Here is a 20,327-nt window from a genome sequence, read left to right as displayed (position 1 = left end):
TATAATCCATATATTATTCAAATGTACCTTAACAAATATATTACTTACTCCTGAGATAAAGTCACAACATCTCTCACTTAAAGTATATACATATGCGATAACTTATCACAATATCATACAATTTCTCGAAAACTACAGCTATTGATAAGAGTTAAGTTAAAAATTATTAATCTAACTAATTATTCCTACTAAATACTGTTGCATATTACTAAATTAATAAAATGATTCCAATCCGATCGACAAAACAGAAAAGGGAAATAGAAAACCCCACTGATGCCAGTGGACGGCCGCCGCAGGATCGATCTCGACCCAGTCTCACCGAAATAACACTTTGCCTGTGTACATACCCACGCCTTGACCAAATCCCGCCCAGGGAACGACTGTGAAACCCGGAGGACGCAACAGGGTCCAAGTTAACAAGGGGATAACAGTTTGGGAGCTGCGTGGCCAGGATGTAATGAGAGGTCAAGCGAGGTTATCGGTTGATGCCCTCTGACCTAACCTGTATCAACCATGTCTGCCAAGGTAACTGCATGGTCATCAACGCCACTAATTTTAGACCTAAGCTCATAAATAAACCTTGTAACACCATCTGTATTAACTGTGAGCCCGGTGCTGGGAAGGGAGGCCTATTCTAAGATTATTTTACTATTTTTATACAATTTTCTCCATAATGTTGCCTAGATTCAAGTATCGTACTGGTAGACGCCACTGTTTTTGGGCCAAGGCACATTAATTAACTCCCAAATCATACTCTTGCCAAGTGTTATACTACTGGTGGAAGAGGAGGGCTATTTTATGATTACATTACTGTTTTTATGGTATTTTCATAGTAGTTCGGCATAGTTAATATAAAATACAGGTTCACATCATAAGTTTTAGTTCTAGGTTCATAAATAACTTATAAATTTCCACCCAAGTTACCTGTGAGAATGGCACTGAAAGTAGAGACCAATTTTAAGATTAATGTACTGTTTTGTGCAGTATTTTCTTTATAGAGCGACCCAGATAACTGTAATTTACAAATCCAATCCATTAATTTTTGGCTTAGGCTATTTAATAACCTTTAAATCACTAACCAGCCTAATTATAAAGTGCTGAAAGAATGAATTTTTAAAATTAGTAAATCTAATCCTTTTAAAGTGACTGCCATGATGTCCAGGATCCTCTGACTCACTTTCATGAATGAAGTCATGTGGTGCCAGTTGGAATAAAAATTTCATTTTGTTCTGGCTGTGAAAGAGTTAATGCCAACAGTATTAACACTCAGGCTTTTATGTTAACTGGAACAGAATACTGTACAGCACTAAAATTTTCCATTGTTTGAATGGTTAATGATGACTGTTAGTATTCTCTAGTTCCTCTACCTATTGAGCAGAATAAACTAGCTATAAGAGAATACGGAGGTGCCCTGACCATCAGCCAGTCAAGAGACATTCAATTAAACCCTTTTCTCAGCAGAATATATTTGCAGCAATAGAATACTAAAAGTTGCCCTGACCATAAGACAGTTAATGACCACAGAGTCAACAGATACAGATTTACAACTTTTTTCTTTGTAGCACAGTGTGGTGGTGAACCTGGAAATGGGTCACCGGGCAACAGTACGGCAACAAAGGGGCAACGAGGTGTTTACACACGACTGGGAGGTGTATGTGCAGGGGATAAATGGGGCACGGATTGATACGTTCATCGAGAAAGTGGTCTTTACGCTGCATAAGAGTTTCACCAAGCCTAAAAGAGGTGAGTGTTGGAGGAGGAAGTGGGATTTTTTCTTTTCTTCTCAACCCATTCCTCTCTTCTTCTGTTCCTACTGGTATCTCTCCTCTCCTTTTCTTTTCTTTTCCCTTTCTCCTCACCTCTCCTCTCCTTTTTTCTATTCTTTTCTGCTCCTCATCCATTTCTCCACTCTCCTTTTCCTTTCTCCGTTCATTTATTTGTCTCTGTTTGTGACTCTTTCACTACAGCTTTTGTTATATAGCTACTTGGTAATCTATGGTACAGTACATGTACTCTTCCAACCCAGCCCTAAGTTCTTATGTACTAGCTACTGCTACTACCGTGGCACTGCAACTACTAATCATCATCTGGTTTTGGGAAATTGAGTTAGGTTGATTGTGAAACTGATACTGTTTTTAAAAGTGTCCAGGTCAAAGACCAAACTTTTTCTTCCTTGCAGTGGTGAAAACTCCGCCTTACCGAGTGAGTGAGAAAGGTTATGGCAGCTTCAACCTTCCCATCGAGATCTACTTCAAGACCAACAACCCCAGTGACACACGCAAGACACAGTTAGTTTTATCAATGTGCAGTAAGCTCTCAATTATCCAGCGTACTGTAGCTAATCCCAACGCAGGTTAAAATACAATGCCAGATGTTGCATAGTACCCCCCACTGAGCCAATATTTGGCATTGATGCGGATACTGTGTTACTACCTGTCTCGAACCTCTACCCTGAGAGCTTTCACACGAGTAAAAGATGAAAATTAAGCATAAAATACAATAAAGTTTTCGTTTTTTTGTTTTCGCATGCTCCAACATGCTTGCATGTGTCAGCCTCAGTCACTTAATGGCGGCTCTCCATGCTGCACGATCTGTGACAGCCTCCCTGTCAGTCCCTTAACCCTGAGGTCATATTTAACCCGCCGCATGCCAGTGCCGTTTTAAAACGGTCTGACATAATTCCGCGGCCAGTGCCAGTGCAGTTTTAAAATGGTTTAATATACAAAACTTCACTGTGACCGCATTTTTCAAGATTCACGGGTAAAAATTGGCAGGCATGTAAGGTAACTGTTCCTCTACCATCCCCCAGGCTGTCAAGGCCATACACTCACTTGCTTCCCCCCTCACACTTGCTCTGCCTCACTCTGCCTGTGTGCCTCACCCAGTGCTGTACATAGTGAAGGCATTTTATATATATTTTCATGTAAGTGTGAGTTGTAAATATTTTCTTGTAAGTGTAAGGACTATATAGTGAAGTCAAGTTGTAAATACCATCATGTAAGTGCCAGGACTGTACGTAATGAAGTCAGGTTGTACCTATCTTCAAGTAAGTGTAAATAATGCATTCACAGTGAGAAAGACACGCAAATTGTGATAGATGCTGAAGTACCGGTAATAAGTAATCAGAAAAATGTACTGAACATTGCTATACCTTCCCAGCATAAATACCTGAGTATATCTTACATAAAAAATGGCTTTCTCATGTACATGGTGAGCGTGAGAGAGCAGCTATACCTGTACACGAGTATGCAGGACTCAACAAAACTGATTTCTGAGCCTCGGTGAGCATTTTAATGGCGAAATTCGTTTTTTCCACATCAAAATCTATCATTTTAGCCCCCCCCCAAAAAAAAGGTCGAAAAATGGCCGGCACTGGGGTGACCCATAGGGCTAAAAATAGCCAGCACGCGGTGGGTTAATGACCTCATCCCACGGCTTTTTTGGTCTACTCCTTGCAACCCCACCCGCGGTATCAGCGCTTCTCACTTTCTGCGCCCAATTATCATCCCCCATCCTCTCCACGTGCCCAAACCACCTCAATTTACCTCTCCTCATCACAACACCAATACACTGTAGTCCCATCCTACCTCTCAACTCTTCCATTGTAAATACAATAAAGTACTGTAATGATACAATACAGTACTGTACAGTACTTTAATACAGTGCTGATTGGCTACCTTTTACGAGCTGGTTGATACACCTCAATGACAGATATTGCACAGAACCGCTGTTTACGTCCCGTTTTTGCACTGGATATTGCATAATTTTGCCAGATATTGCAATAATGGGTAATTGAGAGTTTACTGTACATTATAGCCATAGCCAGATGCCGTGATTCCAGGAGCCATCCACGAACAAAGAGCCTCCATGTCACCCTGTCCTCATTTTACATATTCTTCATTCTGTTTATTAATTCAGTCTAAGCACTTTTTTTTTTTTTTTTTTTTTTTAATGCTGGATTATATTATGCCTGTGGGTGAATTCTACATTCTAGGGGCTTGAATGATGGGGGAATGGGAATAAGTGTGTAGCCTATTTAGTTTGGCATACTGTTGATAGTTCTCCCTCTATCAGGTTTTTTCTTCCTCTCTGGACCATACCTCACCCTATCCTTGTATCGGAGGTCAGGATGATGATGATGATGATGATTTATTCCCCTTTGGAGAGATTTGCATTCATAAAGGCTTTCAGTACAAAAAGTTTTCCTTTTGATGTATGATTCATTTACCCCTTCAATAACTTATCCAGTTTCTGCAAGTGTTCAACCAATATTTACCTTGTATATGAAATGGCTGTTTCATCCAAGTGCATTTCTACTCTTTAAACATTGACTTTTCTCTCCGCTTTCTGCAGGTTTGTGTATGACCTTTACCTTCAGCATGTGGAATGCCCACCGATCAACCCCAAACGACATGAAAAGCTCACCTTCCTCAAACCCTCGGATGAGTTCAAGAAGCTGCTGCTACAAGGTGGAGGGGTGAGTGGAGGGAGGGAGAGGGGAGGGGGAAGAACTGGAAGAAGAGAAATGAGAAAATGAAGAAAATTTCTGGAAAATACAAGTATCATTGAGTGAGGGAGGGGTCAAGATGAGAGAATTAAGGTAGAAGGAATAGTAAGAAATATAAGACAAAAATACAAGAAGGAAAAACTTAGTAGATGGAGAGAGCAGTAGGTAAAGGTGGGGGAAAGTGAAAGAGTACAGTAAGAAAAGGTTAAGAGAGAGAATGTGAGTAGAAATAAGGACAGACAGGTAGGGAAAACAAAAGTAGTGAGGAAGAGAAATGAGAATATAAGGTAGAGAGATGAGAGGAAGATGGAAATATGAGGTGGAGAGTAGCTTATGTCTATCACAGCAGGTGGTTGTGATGGGACAGGACGAGAGTGGTGTAGGGGACAAGGTGGCGGTGTCTCGGCCCTCCAGCGGGGCCAAGATCAAGCCCCACGGTGCCCCACCCCGCCCTGATGACCCCACCAAGAAGCACAAACACCAGCCTGCCAAGGTAAGATGTGAGAGAAATTTAAGTACATGAAAGTGACACAAGTGTAAGAGACAGATATATTGTGGATTTGAGGCTTGGTTATTTCTTTAGACTTATTTTTTGAAACTAGACTACGATGTGACCCTCACTTTTCCCTGCTACAGAGACAATGCATTGCCACCACAGCCACTCAAAACCTTCCAGCCAAACAGCATCCTTCATTAATTTTTCTAAGACATTCACCCCACAGAAACTACCTTATCCACAGAGACACAAATCCACCAAGCCAGAGTATGATATGGTCATCACCCTTCCCTGCTTCTGTAACAACACAAAACACAACTCACAAAAAATCCACTACGCCTATGCACCACACTCACAACACAGACAGTCCTCCACAAGACATCTCCGGGACTGGCCATTTGAAGCTGCCAGTTAACTGCAGTCTGCTGGGTTCATGTCAACATAAACCTGGGATAACAACAGGAACATTTTAACCTATTCAGTCCTCCAACCTTGTATAGCTGATTTTACACAGCTATGCATCCTTTCCATAAAAATGATTGTGACTAGTATCATGTTCTAGTGTCTATGTATTGTTACAACTTTGCAACTCAAACAAGTACATCAATCACAGTCTGTATTCTCTCCACATACATTAAGAACTTCCCAATTGCAATGTTTACTGAAGTTCCCCCCTCCAGGAGCCAAAAGCCAAGGCAGAATCCAAGGTATCCGACCAGTTCTCTGCACTGTTTGGTGAACCAATCAAGAAGGGTGGAGAGCAGAAGAAAACTAGTAAGGAGAAGCAGGTGAAAGAGAAAGAGAAGAAAGAAGGGGGAGAGAAAACACAGGAGAAACATAAGGAAAAAGTTACTGCTCCAGCTGCCTCTTCTACAGCTCCCACTTCCACTTCCTCCTCCAAGAGTATCGGGGATAAGAAGGCGAAGGAGAAAAGCAGGAGTGAGAAGTCATCTTCCTCCACCTCCTCTGCTCTTCCTCCATCAAGTGAGAACAAGGAAGAGAAGAGGGACAAATCGAAAGACAAGGGACACAAGGAAAAGCACAAGAAGGATAAGGACAGGGACCGTGAAAAGCACCGGAAGGAGAGCAAGGAGAAGGAGAAGGAGGGGAAGAAACACCAGAGGGAGAAGGAGGGAACTGGAGGAGGGGGAGGGGGAGGGACTGGAGGAGCAAATAGTAGTAGTAATAGTAGTAGTACCAGTAGTAGTAAGAGACCCAATCCCCCACCTCCTCCTCCACCACCCCCACCCTCCCTTCCCCCTCCCGCCGCATCCCCAGCCACAAGCATAAAATCAGACCCAGGGGGCAAACGGAGGAAGGAAGGGGAGGGTTCAGGGTCAGCCGAGGGGGCTCCAAAAGCTTTAGACAAGCCCCCAGATGAAACAAAGGAGAAAAAGAAGAAAGAGAAGAAAAAGGATAAAAAGGAAAAGAGGAGGGAAAAAGAGGAAACAGAGAAACAGCCAGAGAAACCCAAACCCGAGCCGCCCCCAAAGATGCCTGCCCCAGCAGCCCCACGGGAGGAACGCCCCCCACCCCCAGTCAAGCCAGAGGAGCGGGATGGGGCAAGGGAGCGAGGCAAAGGGGCAAAGAAGCCAGGGAAGGAGAGCTTGGCAAAACAGGAACCCCCCCCACCACCACCACCACCACAACCCCAGGTCAAAAAGGTCAAAGAAAAGCCCCCAGCCCCACCACCACCTGCTCCGCCCAAGGCCCCTTCAAGGTCCCGCTCATCCTCAAAGTCATCCTCGCACAGCCCCTCACCCTCACCTTCACCATCACCCTCCAGGTCCCCCTCCCCAGCTCACTCTAGGTCCTCGAGTAGGTCCCACAGCCCAAGGTCACCCTCGCATTCAAGGTCAAGGTCTAGGTCTCACTCCAGGTCGAGGTCCAGGTCCAGGTCCAGATCCCAGTCCAGGTCTCGTTCCCCTGCCCGATCGAGGTCAAGATCGAGGTCCAGATCAAGATCAAGATCAAGGTCACACTCAAGATCGCGGTCCAGATCAAGGTCACGGTCCAGCTGTGGATCAGGGAGGTCCAGTTCCCGGTCCACCAGGTCACCTTCAAAATCCCGCTCCCCCTCAAAATCCCCGTCACCCTCCAGGTCACCCTCCAGGTCGAGCCGATCTCGGTCGTCCTCACCTGCCCCATCCCTCTCTCGGTCTCGCTCCCCTTCATGCTCCCCTACACACTCAGTCACCTCATCCTCCAGTGGAAGTGGATGTGAGACTCGTCCAACCCCTGCCCCAACGCAGGCTCGCCCCGCCACAAACCAGGACTCCCGGGGCTCTGACCACCCCCTGAGCATCATGATGAGGGACATAAGCAACTCCTCTAGTGAGAGTGAGGAGCAGGGTGGAACAGGGGAGACAAAAGCACCAACTAAGGCCACACTGTCACGTTCCCTTCCGGATTCTGTCCCACGTTCTACCAAGGAACCTCTTTCATCAAGTGAAGATGATGATGATAAGGAGATTCCAGCCCCACGGAGTTCTGCAGGGGTGAAGAAGGAACCGCCAGTACGCAAACATCGTGAGCGGAAGAAGCGCAAGCAACCGCAGTCCCCACAAACCACAACCCCATCAACCACCCCAGCAAATACCACTACAACGAACAACACCACAAATGCAAACAAGGATGCACCACTTAAAACGCCGAAGCAGGAGATCAAGCAGGAGAAACCAGACGACCCCAGTTCCCGGTTCACGCCAGAGTACCTTCAGGAACTGGTTGAGTTGCAGCACAAGATAATGACCACGGTAGATCGGCAGCAGATACAGCAGGTGGTGGATATCATAGCCGAACACAGCAGCTTTCAACTCACACAGGCGCATTTCAACTTTGACCTGTGTGCACTCGACGCCCAGGTGGTGAAGCAGCTCCAGGGATGTTTCTCATAGGGGGCAATGGGAGGCTGTGGCCTGTTTTCTCACTAGTTAAAGAGGCTTCCTAGCACCTTTTCCTCGAAAGTTTATTTTTGGCATTTCTACGGTACATTCCCTCTCTCAGGCTCATATGACTTGCTGTCAGCTGATTATGATCCTCTGCCATAAGCTGGATTATAAAAAACAAACTGTCCCAAATGTGAAGGGGCTATTCTCTTGTGTGCTGTTCAAACAGTCTATGGTGATATTAAAAGAATCCCAATACAAGTGAAAACTGAGCATAATAGGGAAAACAAAATGGTTAAGGAAGATGTGCAGGCAAGTCTCTTAAGCTCATGAGAACACAACCTAAGTTTTATTTTTATTAAAGAAAAACTTTCAATGGGGAGCATTTGTATTTATTTTGAAGTTGCTTACTTACAAACTGAGTGACTCTTGTACAGTGGTTTTTAACGAGCATAATTGAAATCAGTACGGTAACTGTGCAGTCATGATTAAAAGTTCCCAACTAAATGTGGTGACTGAAAGTGTTGTGTGAAATAATTTTATGTAATGGCAAGCATGCAATAAAGGAGTATGAGAGGGGAGGAAACTGATATTTGGGATGAAGTGACAAATGTGTAAGTTGCTGCATGAAATATTTTTATGTGATGGCAATGTAAGTTCACAACAGAAGCGCTTGAGAGGGATGGAAGGAAGCTCTGGGGATGGATGAGGAATATGAAAGTTGTTATAAAATGTTTGTAATGGCAATATGAAGCACACAACAGTTAGAGATGTAAGGTTACTCCAATCTTTGGTTAGGAATACAAAATATGGAAAGTGTTTCATGAAATATTTTTATCTGGTTGCAGTATGAAGCACACAACAGGGTATGAAAATGGACATTGTTCAGGATTGAGTGAAAAATATGGAAGATGTTAAGTGAATTATAAGGTGATACCAGTATAAAGCACATAGCAAAAGAGTATTAGAAGGAAGGATACTCTTTGATGATCTGTGAGGAACGAGAAATATGGAAGGCACTACATGGTATATGTAATGAGAAAAAGAAAAAATAACAAAATGAGCATAATATTCATGAAGGAATGATAAATATGGAAGATGTTCTGCAATACTTCTGTGATGGAAATATGACGCAAAAAGCAAAGCGGTATGAAAATGAAGGAAACCACGAATGACAAAGATGGAAGGCAAGACACAATGCTGGCAAGAAACTGTTGATGAATTTTTGGTTGTGATTGTGCATGTTTTATATATATATCCAGTGTATGACAGTGTGATGTACTGTAAATGTTATTGATGGATTATGAACAAAGATTTTTTGGGAAAAGGTGTGTGTGTGTGTGTGTGTGTGTGTGTGTGTGTGTGCGTGCGTGCGTGCTTGTTCATGGAATGTGCACATGTGGGAGTGTGGTAATTTACACTGATAATGTCAGGGGGAAAAGAATAATAACTGAATCATAGAAGGTGCACTTGAATAAACTGGTGTTTTGTATTGGTAAGAAAAAACTTTTATGGTGACAAAGGAAGATGTACGTAAAAAGTATCAAGTGTAGAGATTTGTACTGATAAGATCTGATGGCAGGAGAGTAGAATGTTGATTGCAATATGTGGTGACAATATAGATAATAAGACAGTGGGGTTATTAACTGGTTTAGTTATACCGTTAAACTCTTTAGTATGTTAGTCTTGTATGTCAATTTTGTTCCCACTAGATGATTTTATTCAGCGCTGAAGGGGTGAGAAGTGATCCCCTTCATTGTGAAATTTCTCCAAAGCTGAATAAAATTATGCAGTGAGTATGAGAATGAAAGTAAAGGCTGTCACACTAAAGACGTTATGTACTGCTGTTTGGTTGTGACGAGCCACACGGAACAGTGAAAGGGTTTTAGAAAATTGGGCGAGAAATACAGTGGTACAGTGATCCCTCATTTTTCACGGGTTTTAGTAAATAAATGTTAACAGTGAAAATCTCCAAATAATGAAAACTCATCCAAAGGACCCCACCAGCCTTAATTTAACTATACGATTACCTTTGTAGCTAATGCCACCAACCATCACCAGACATTTGAATTGTCTTGTTTAAAGTATATTTTCAGATGATTTAACAACCATGGGGTCAGGAGGTCTGGATGGTGGTGGTGATAATGATCTCATATTACATCTTAAAGTAGTTTATTTTATGATGGTTTACTCATCTGTGAATAACCAGAACTGGTAAAGTCAAAACAGCGAAAAACGAGGGACGACTGAAATGATTAGTGTGGTGGCAAGTGTTTTGAACTAAATTAAAATTGTTGTACAAATTGGAAACTCTATGCCAATGAAAGTGTGGAATTTTGCATGGCTTGGAATTGGAGAATGTATCTTGTACAAGTAATGCTGTGTACAGGTATGATTTTTTTTTCTGTTATTTAAATATATTGTAAGTTTTATGGAAAATGAAGGGTCCCTGCGAGTGGTTCAGACTTAATGCAGCCTTACCAATCAGTCCTTCATCATAATTCTGTCAGTACAAGGGTTCTTGTAAATTCAGTACTCCTTAATTCAGTAAAGTTGCAAGAGAAAAAAAATGGAAAAAATCACAGCTAGTGGGCGTCAAGCAGCATGCTGGAGCCTTTATATGTGACATGAAACACACAGAAGAGGCTACCAGAGATCTAACCTTTTTCATCTTAGGGGTGTGAGTCTTCCAAGCTGAAAAACAATTAACTGGCAGTTCTAAGAATGAAATAATAATCACATCACACAGTGATGGTTTGTTTACTTTAGTGGGAGGACTTGCAGACTATTAAAAAAAAAAAAAATCTTCCCTAAATAGTCTGGTGATATCAGGGATGAAAGAGAAAGACACCAACCTACTGATGGGGTGAGTGAAGGTCTGAGTGTGTTGGGCTCAGTGGTTTGTCAATCTTAAGGTAGCTAATTCACTTTTTAATCAATTTATTTTACTCTACTACTCAAAACCAGGAAAGCCAAACTAACCCTTAAAAATTCAGTGTGACAGTCCACTTTGTCATGTGTGAATCATGAGGGCTGTATTCTTGAAGGCTTTGGAGGCATCTTGGCACTTCTATAATTCCTATTCTTTTGCATTTGATATCATAGCACTGTATTTTGTAATATTTGCATAGTACTGAGGAATAATAATATAAAAGAGAATATCAACCCACCTTAAAGTGGGGATAAGAGTTTGGAAAATAATAATCGTACTGAGGAATAGGCCAATATAAAAAAGAATAACATCTGTAAGTGGAGATAAAGGTCTGGATACTGATATTAACCCCTTTATCCTAATGGATTATATCAGTGCCACCACATAAGCAAAAAACAAGGCATTCATCTCAGCATCCAACAAGCCAAGTACAGAAATAACAATATACTCTTCACATTAACTTGATCTAGATTTTCATTCTTTTGCAGCATATTTCACATGGCTTCAAGACAGAAAGTGTTATGACTCAATGTCCTCTGCACAGCACTTCTTCAAGACTAGGATCATACTTTAGTGTTAATCTACAGTTACTGTACAACCCAGCAGAGAACAATTTTAGTCCAAGTTAGAGTAAAATGGGCAAAGTATGGAAGGGGTGCTACAGAGCCTGCTAAATAATACAGCCCTGTGTGTCTGTGCTTCACGACCAAATTTTTGCTCACTGATAGTGGTCTCCCCCCCCCTCCCTTTTTTTGTACATTAGCCAGAGTGTATGTGTTTGTGTGTGTATTTGTTTTTGGGCAGGTATGTGTGTATGAGTTTTAAGTACTTATGTGTATGAATGTATGTGTATCTGCATGCATGTATATACTGTATTTCTATTTGTGAAGGTTCTACTGTATATACATATGCATCTTGAGCATTTATGTCCTTGCCTGCATGTGTACGGTATATTGTATATGAATGTGTGTATGATTGTCTTGCCCATTTCATTGGTATGCTGTTGATAGCTGTCCCACTTTTGTTTTTTCGCCTTCCTATCTCACCTCATCTTTTAGTGGGAAAAGGGTCAGGATGATGAAGACGAGGATGTGGATTTTGTATGTACATTTGCGTTTGTTGTTTCAGTAGTGGATCCAAGAATGTTTTTGAGATGTTGCCCATGTGACTCACTTCAACACTCCCTTTCTCTCACCCAACTAATGTAACATCTCATAGTTAAATTTATTTCTATACAGATGAGCCGAGAATAAGAAAGTGCGAATATGGGTGTGAGTTTGTCAGTCAAGGATCAGCTATATCATATATATATATGTGTGTGAAATAAACATAATAGCAAGGAAAATATGCAATCTGTAAATGTAAAGAGCACTAATCTCATTGTGGAAAACAGCAATATTGTCCCCCATGGTTTTATGTGTGCTTGTATGTGTTTGTGTCCGTATGATCCAATAAACAGAAAGCTCAATGATTATACTGTACAAGGTGATCATGTGTATATATGTGAGTTTTTGAAGCAACAGGTTAAGGAGCTGAGCCAATATAAAACTTAAATCTGGTAAAATTGTGAAGGCATATTCTCCTTGTACTTTAAATGTTATGTAGCTTCTCTCCTGTACGGTATTTTAGGATGCTTTACGCACCCACAGAAAAAACGAGATAATAAGTCGGCAGAGTTGGGTATCACAAAAGATCAGGGCTTACTGTATAATTGGAGAGGGCAAGAGTCACAATATTTTATAACCCACCCCTGATTTAAAGTGAGCAAAATCAGGACTGCCTCATTAGTTGAGGGGTGGAAAAGGGAGGGGAGGGGGGACAACTGTACAAAAATTTAATCTGGAGGTTGAGTTTGTGGCTAAAAAAATAAAAAATAAAAAAATATACAAAAACCATACTAAAAATAATATAAATTGCTCAGGTGCGACTGATGTTAAATTATCTAGTTTGCATAATAATTAGAATTAGAAACCTATGGTACCTGTTTTTATATGAAAAAGTTCAAAGCATGACTTACAATTGGCATTATATATAAGGAGTTTTTGCTGGACATCAAAAATTGTTGAAATGCACTGAAAGATCAAAACTGTGTGGATGAATATGGTAACGTTTATTTTGTGAAAGTGAGAAGGTTGTGTGGTGAGTGCGAGGCAATGGTTGATGTACCAGAGCGGGTTTCCTTATTAATTTAAGGTTAGGATAGGGGGATCTGATGGCTGATGATTTCACTTAACTCCTTCACTATGAGAGGCTGTCACTAAGTTGGCAAGGGACTGTATTTTCACCAGTCTGTAACATCACTTCCATGGTAATTATTTTGCAAACCACACTTTACTGCTCTCATGCACCTATACTGTTTGTCTTTTCAGTAAAACATAAGCCTTCATAACCTACCAGAGAATAGTAAGATGTAATATGTCAGGATGTTTCTACCCCACACCCTGCCTTAGGGTGGGAAAGGAGATCTGGATGATGATGATGATGATGATGATGATGATGAAGTAATATGCAATGATGCCAAAGAGTCTGCTTAATTGACAAGAAATTCAATGAAAAGACAGCAGCAGAATGAAATAATAAATAAACATCATCATCATCCGAACCTCCTTTCCCACCCTAGGGCAAGGTGAGGAAATAAATAAACAAATAAGTAAATGCATAAATAACATTGTGTTGAAGGGGCTAATAGAGAAACAGGCTTCCCTTATGCATGGTAAAGCTGCATGTGACAGTAAGAAAAATACCACAGACAACATACTGAAGGAATTAACTGAGTCTGTCAGTTAATAAAAATAGTGTCTTAAAGTTTCACTTAATTTTGGTAGCTCTATGAACTTACCATGGGGTCATTAACTCTCAGCCAGAGAACATTATTATTTTATTCCTGTTTCTGACTTTTTTTTAAGCAGGGTAAAGGATAATCTAGACTATTCAAAATGTTCTGGTTTAAAAGGTCCCTCTTACTGTTATCTGGTAGTAGCAAGAATACTGTGGAAAAGACATAACTACCTGAAAGGGGCTAATGACCCAGATGAACCCCACCTTTTATGCCTGCTTCCAGTCTGACTTCCATATAGTAAAATGGTAATGGTTGACAGCCAATCCCATTCTGGCCCCCCTTCGAGGTGTAGGGGCTTGAGGTGATGGTATATGCTACTGCTTTTACTCTTATCTTGGCCTAAAATTGCCATCTCTCCATTGTAAACACTGAGTTGTAGAAAGACATTAGTAATAAATATAGTGTTTGTCAGGAAGAAGTGCTGTTCAAAGAATGTAGAGCTGTGGCCTAAAATTGTCATCTTTCCATCTTAATACTGAACTGTAGAAAGATATTAACAGTGAAATATGATGTTTGTCATAAAGAAGTGATGTGCAGAGAAAGTAGAGCTGTGGCATTATTTTTCTGGCACCGAGCTGTATTAAATAAGCTGCAAAAGGATGGAAATTTGGGCCAAGTTAATTTAAAAGAACTACAATACAGGCCTTGCATTTTTTCTTTCTGTCTCTTTAATGTAAAGCCACCAAGGGAAGTAGGCTCATCATCTATCCACATATATATTGAAATATGATCGCCTAACCTCAACCCTACGACTTGAAGGGCACAAAATGAGACTGGCAGGTTAGCAATTTTATTTTACTCATAAGGTTCTTACAGTGAATGGGGATTGGCTGTGTTTTTAGAAGATATGGCATAATTTTTTGATGATTGCAAATGCCACACTACTGTATTTTTGTGGACTTTAGACATATTGACTATTTTTAACTTTTCAGCCAGAGGACAGCTTTTATATTCTTTCTACCTCCACACAGTTTATATTTGACTCAAGGCATTCATGAAGGCCACATTTAACCTCTCCAGCTCATAAACTCTCTCATAAGCAGAAGAAAATCATCAGGAAAAACAAAATTAAAAAGTTGTATTTAATCGGTTCAGTTTTAAAAGTCTAGCTGAGCAAAATCATGAGACTGTAAGAATAGAATTAAAATGTCCTCAGGCTGAATAGGTTGTGCTAATGAAAGCATATGCTGTATTCCTGTTGTGAACGTGCTTGTTGAATATTCACTTTCTGGAAAGTAATTTATCATGTTGATTGTTTGTATGGAAGACATGAGTGAAACTAACAGTAGACTTTGATGAATTAGTTGTATGTATGGTAAGCCTCGTTATAAGCCATATTTTTATTATGTTCCTATATTATAGCTGCATTTCTTGACATTCTTGTGCTGCCAAATCCTGGTAAGGCACAGAAAAATATTATATTAATCTTTTCTTGCTACCTACAAAGTTGATTTTCTGGCTTCCCTCCCAATTCACAGCGCCACGTGAAACTAACTGCAGGTAACCTTTAAGAAATAATTAATAAATAATATTAATAGTAATGATATTTTGGAACATATCCTGTACTTACAACGAGGTTTGCCTGCTTTTGAGAGTGCAGCATGATCTGAACAAACACTGATTTGGATTTTTTTTTTTTTTTTCTTAATTCAAAATCATGTGAATCTCAAAAATGTTACCCTATAGGACCTGAGAGCTACTTACAAGAGTGCAAGATTGTTTATCGAGTTATTGTACATATGTAAAATAGTTATAAGAAGAGGCAGTCCACACTAAGGGTTGCATTCTAATCAACCCAGGAGGTTTTCTAATATTTTCCCATCCATCCATCCATCCATCCATCATCCAATCCTGTGCCGTCCCATGAGGAGCGTAGGAGCCCAGGGCCAGGCAAGTTGGTCCTGACATTTAAGATGAGAGTGACCTCAGTTTTTTTAAGTGTCTAACTTGGGTATAGACTTGACTGAACATTTCCTGAGGCCCAGCAGTCTTCCTACATGCTTCAGACCTTCATATGTCGCCAATTCTGCACTAATACCCACTGTCCATTTTGAAGACATGCTAGAGCTGTCTCAGGTCAGAACTGATGGAATGGTATTAACAGGGGAGTATTTATGGCATAGTAGGTCTTGTGGAAGATTAGTAAAATTCTCTTTCTCTCTCTCCATATGTCAAAAATAAACTGATATGGAAGATATTGGAATCCCTCCTAAAATCCCTTTAAAATAAAACCCTTAAATCCTGTGTGGCTCCCTCACATATTGTTATTATTGTTATTATAATTCAGTGCCACATTTTTCTTGTTCTACAGACTAGGGATCGTATTTGGGTGGCATAGAAGGCACACAGCATCTCATCTCTAGTGGTTTAGTTTGCTTAGTACATTTTAATATTCGTTTGTATTTATGTGAGGTGGTGGGATGGAGTGGAGGTATATGAGCTGGAGGGATGGGATGGAAAGACATATTAAGTGGAGGGATGGGGTGGAGATATATATATGAAGTGGAGGGATGGGATGGAGAGATATTTGAAGTGGAGGGATGGGATGGAGAGAGATAGGAAGTAGAGGGACTGGGTGGAGATATGTGAAGTGGAGAGATGGGATGGAGAGATGTATTAAGTGGAGGGATGGGGTGGAGATATGTGAAGTGGAGGGATGGGGTGGAGAGAAACATAAGAGAAGGGGGTGCGAGTTGGAGAGAGGGCAGTTTGATGACAGAGGGCAGGATGACATGAAAGCAATTTGTATGTAACCATCCCATACGGCATGAAGGCATCAGGATCTAGATAGACGGATGTTCTTCACTGCTAACATACAAGAGGATATTCAGATGTTCAGAAAAAATCACTAAGAAGAATGTGCTAAGAAGTCTCCCATGCCACTAAAAATACGACTCTTGTAACATAACTGAAGCCAATTTTGTCCTGTTTACTTTACTTTTTATATTTTGTGCATAATACTGTAAATATGTGTGTGTGTGTGTGTATATGTGTATGTGTGTGTGTGTGTGTGTGTGTGTGTGTGTGTGTGTGTGTGTGCACATTGTGTGCATGCATGTGTTTATGCATCTGGCTGTGCACCTCCCATGTGCACCTCTATGCGAGGAATTAAAGTGTATTTTCGCAGTACTGATTGTTTAAATAACCCTTTTTAGTAACTATGATGGGGGGGGGGGGAAGAGGTGGAATGATGATGATAAGTGACAAGCTGCTGCTGCTGATGACAATGATGATGATGGCGGTGGAGATAATGATGATATGCAACAAGTTGCATCTTTGGACTAAACAGGTCAAACTCTACTTTCTTTCTTTGAATACTCTTGGACAATAGTGAGAGTTGGCAAGGAAAAAATTAGTTGTGCTAATGACAATCCATTTTTTTCCCCAACCATACCCTGCAAGGCACTCAACACAAGCTCCCATTTTAAGTCTATGAACCTGAATTTCTCTATACCTCAGATGGCACGCAAGTCAAAAATCTACAGGAAAGGTAAGTTTCCACGTGATTACTAAAATACATAATTTTACAGATTTTCTGTTCAGTGCAGGAAATGCTTTACCTTGCCTCTTGGTGCCTATTCAAGAGTTTCCTTAATAATACTACATCAAAACTCAAAATCTGCATTACCAAGATAATACATGTAGGTAAATGCCAAGGTAAATGTAACTCACTAGCCACTACACCCTCACTGTAATGGGTCACAGCCAAAACAAAATAGAACTCAAAAGCAAGCCACTATGCCCTCACTAGAATGCAGCCCCCAACACAATACACCAACTTCACGCACTTCACTTTCACAAAACAGGTACAGCAATCCATCAACATAACCCCAACAAAAGTTTTCTGGAAGGGCCCAGCTGAAGCAATCAGTTTCTTGCAGTCAACTGACCCAGATAAGTTTAGGTCACAACAACAACAACATTAATAATAACAGGACCACACAAGAAGAAAAATACCTTATGTTTTTAGAAAGTCCAGTGAAGTGGTGACTGGTACCAAAACTTCCCATACACAGTTACAGTCACATAAATATAACCAAAGTTATTTTATACACCGCTGATCCTAATCCCTCTTACCATTCTTATAGACCATACTCTTATAAGCACAGGCATCTACATAGCACCTTGTGAGAGGGTATAATTTGCAGGCTAATCTTTCTCATTCACAAAAATTAAAACTACTACATTAAGATCCTAAATATCTAATAATTGTGCTTTATTTACTGTAGTGCACATTCTTTAACCTGACAAATATCCCTAACCCCTTCCAGCTCATTTGATGACCAAGTGTAATCACTGGCGAGTTTATTTTCAAATTGTGATCAAGGAGGCTCATTCCTACCCAAAAACTGCAACTCATAAACTTTCAAGAAACCTCAACTTAATATTAAAGTTGTGGGAGTGGTCCAGTTTAATATCATTCAGCAATATTAATAAAGTTAAGTAATAAAATGGAGCAACACCTACCACTCAATACATTCATCATAAAATTGACATCACACTTACCTCTATCATAACTCCTGCGCTGGGGTAGATCATGGCAGTATTCTATGGAACTGGAGGCTTAACCAAACATCAAAATCCACTAACAATTCCTGGAAAGTGTTGGAAAAAGAGAGTAGTGCAAAATTCTATACTATTTTTACTCAATTGGCCTAAAATTACCACCTATCCTTCTAGAATACTGAGTTGTGACAACAGATTAATACTAGAATATGGTACTAATTACAAAGAAGTGCTGTGGAAAGGGTGTAGAGTTGTGCTATTAACTTATTCTGCCACTGGACTACATGAAATATGCTGCAAAAGGACAAAAATTTGGGCCAGGTTAAGGTGAAAAGAATATAGAAACAGTGTTAAGTTTTTCAATGCGGTTGAAGCTTCAGTAAGTGCCAAAATAAGCCAGAAGTTCCTGGAATGTGTTGAGAAAAAAGGAAATCTGTCATGAGGAATAGTGTAAGGGTTCTAATTACCAAGCTCATTAAAAAAAAAAAAAAAAAAAAAAAATCAAATGAACAGTGCATGACTTTCACCTTCTCTTGGCCCAGATTTTTGTTCTTTTGTACCTTATTTCACACAGTAGCAGAAAAAGACATTGCTATGGCTCTATATCCTTTAACAAAGCACTTTTTTCTGACTTGCGACATATACTAGTGTACCTTATATTGTTACATCTCCGGATTCAAGATGGAGAGATGACAATTTTAGGCCAAGTTAAGAGAAAAAAGAAAAGTACAGTAATCAAGCCCGTAGCCACACATCACTCATGGCAACACTGTATAGTCTAATCTCTATTCAAAGTTTAGGCTACATGCTGGCAAAAGACACCTTAAGTGAAACAAGGACAAGTTCAGCAAGCAGGCTAATGGGTTATGTTCAGCTTACCCTTGGCTTTTAATTAAAAGGCTGGTTCGAATCCTTGTTTTAACGGCCATGCCACATTGAGTACACCGCTTCCCGTCCGATCAGCGAAGTTAAGCAACGTTGGGTCTGGTTAGTGCTTGGATGGGTGACCGCCTGGGAACACCAGATGCTGTTGGCATCCCTACGTGTCAAGTGGGGTTGGTGGAGGATTAGTGCCCCTCCCTGTAAAACAATTAACTCTAAGCCCTTGACCACCCCGTTTGGGATACATGGCGTCTGGCAATGGAAGCATATTGAAAAGCTTAGAGGCATCCTTCCAGTTCATTACTGTTGGGTCAAAAGCATAATAAAAACTAATTTCTGGCAAAAGAGAAAAATATAAATAAAATGAAAAGAAGCTCTATAATGAATTACAAGTAAATGTCTAGGTTATCACAAGTAAAATTCTATGATATGTGCAGGCCATAATGTTGCTAAAGTGAACTGTGAGGCAGTCTTTAGCAAGACATACATGTACTTCTGATTCATGATTCAGGGGTTCAAACATGCACACACACACACACACACACACACACACACACACACACAACTTCTAATTTCAAAACTATTTTATAATAAATCACAAGCAACTCTAAAGGCAAAATACAACTTAAAGTATAAAAAAAAGTATGACATGCATCTACTTCAAGACTAAAGGATAAAGAGCACAAAAATACACAAATTTCATCTTCACCTCAACTCTAATACTGTGCAAATAACTTTACATGTTAATTCATCTACAACTTACCAATCATGCAACTCCAAAATAATACTTAGTGTATACATTATCAATTCATTAAAAAAAAAAAAAAGATACCCAGGAAAATCAGACACAGTGAAACTATAGTCTTTTATTTGATTTGTCATGTGATTGTAAATGATGACTATTATAGTGATGGTCACACTCAATGTCTATGGGGCTCATACTCTAGGTGGCAAGGGGGACTTCTTAGCATCTCTTCCGGCACATTATACCTTGACCTTGTCTGATATGCTACTTACTGTATACAATTAATTCCTGACAGTTTACATCAATAACATACAGGAATACAGGAGAATATCAGGTGTAATGGTAGGATAAATTATAACAAAGCATTCTCATTTTCATAGCAATACAATTTGCATCAGTAAATAAATTTGGTGCCGGAGAGGAATGCCTTCACGTGGTGGCACTGATACAACTGAGCTGCTCCATCACCTGGGTGTACAAATATCCCTCATCTCCCTCCCTATCCCCCAAAAGGAGGATGGTGCACTGCAAG

General features: G+C 40.4%; 1 protein-coding gene and 1 non-coding gene across 2 annotated transcripts; both read left to right on the top strand.

Annotated features, from left to right (window-relative positions):
• Positions 1-513: 513 nt before the first annotated feature.
• On the top strand, positions 514-7,900 carry LOC145399481 (uncharacterized). The gene is made up of 7 exons (XM_080272088.1): positions 514-525; positions 1,563-1,743; positions 2,180-2,288; positions 4,354-4,477; positions 4,857-5,000; positions 5,684-6,130; positions 6,323-7,900. Exons 1-7 carry the CDS (start codon positions 514-516, stop codon positions 7,898-7,900), a joined length of 2,595 nt encoding a protein of 864 aa, XP_080128214.1.
• Positions 7,901-19,085: 11,185 nt separating this feature from the next.
• On the top strand, positions 19,086-19,204 carry LOC145399575 (5S ribosomal RNA). Its single transcript, XR_013897326.1, has one exon. It is a non-coding gene; the product is annotated as a 5S ribosomal RNA (ribosomal RNA).
• The last annotated feature ends 1,123 nt before the right edge of the window (positions 19,205-20,327 follow it).

This window comes from Coenobita brevimanus, chromosome 49 (genome assembly GCF_032717465.1).
Source record: "Coenobita brevimanus isolate Jiangsu-jjx chromosome 49, ASM3271746v2, whole genome shotgun sequence".
NCBI classification, from domain to species: domain Eukaryota; kingdom Metazoa; phylum Arthropoda; class Malacostraca; order Decapoda; family Coenobitidae; genus Coenobita; species Coenobita brevimanus.
This window is presented reverse-complemented; position numbering and strand designations above follow the sequence as displayed.

Excerpts from the sequence above, each read along its gene's own strand:
- LOC145399481 (XM_080272088.1), top strand. Across the intron at positions 1,744-2,179 it reads TTTCACCAAGCCTAAAAGAG|TGGTGAAAACTCCGCCTTAC; the intron begins GTGAGTGTTGGA and ends TCTTCCTTGCAG. Across the intron at positions 6,131-6,322 it reads GGAAGAAACACCAGAGGGAG|GAAGGGGAGGGTTCAGGGTC; the intron begins AAGGAGGGAACT and ends AAACGGAGGAAG.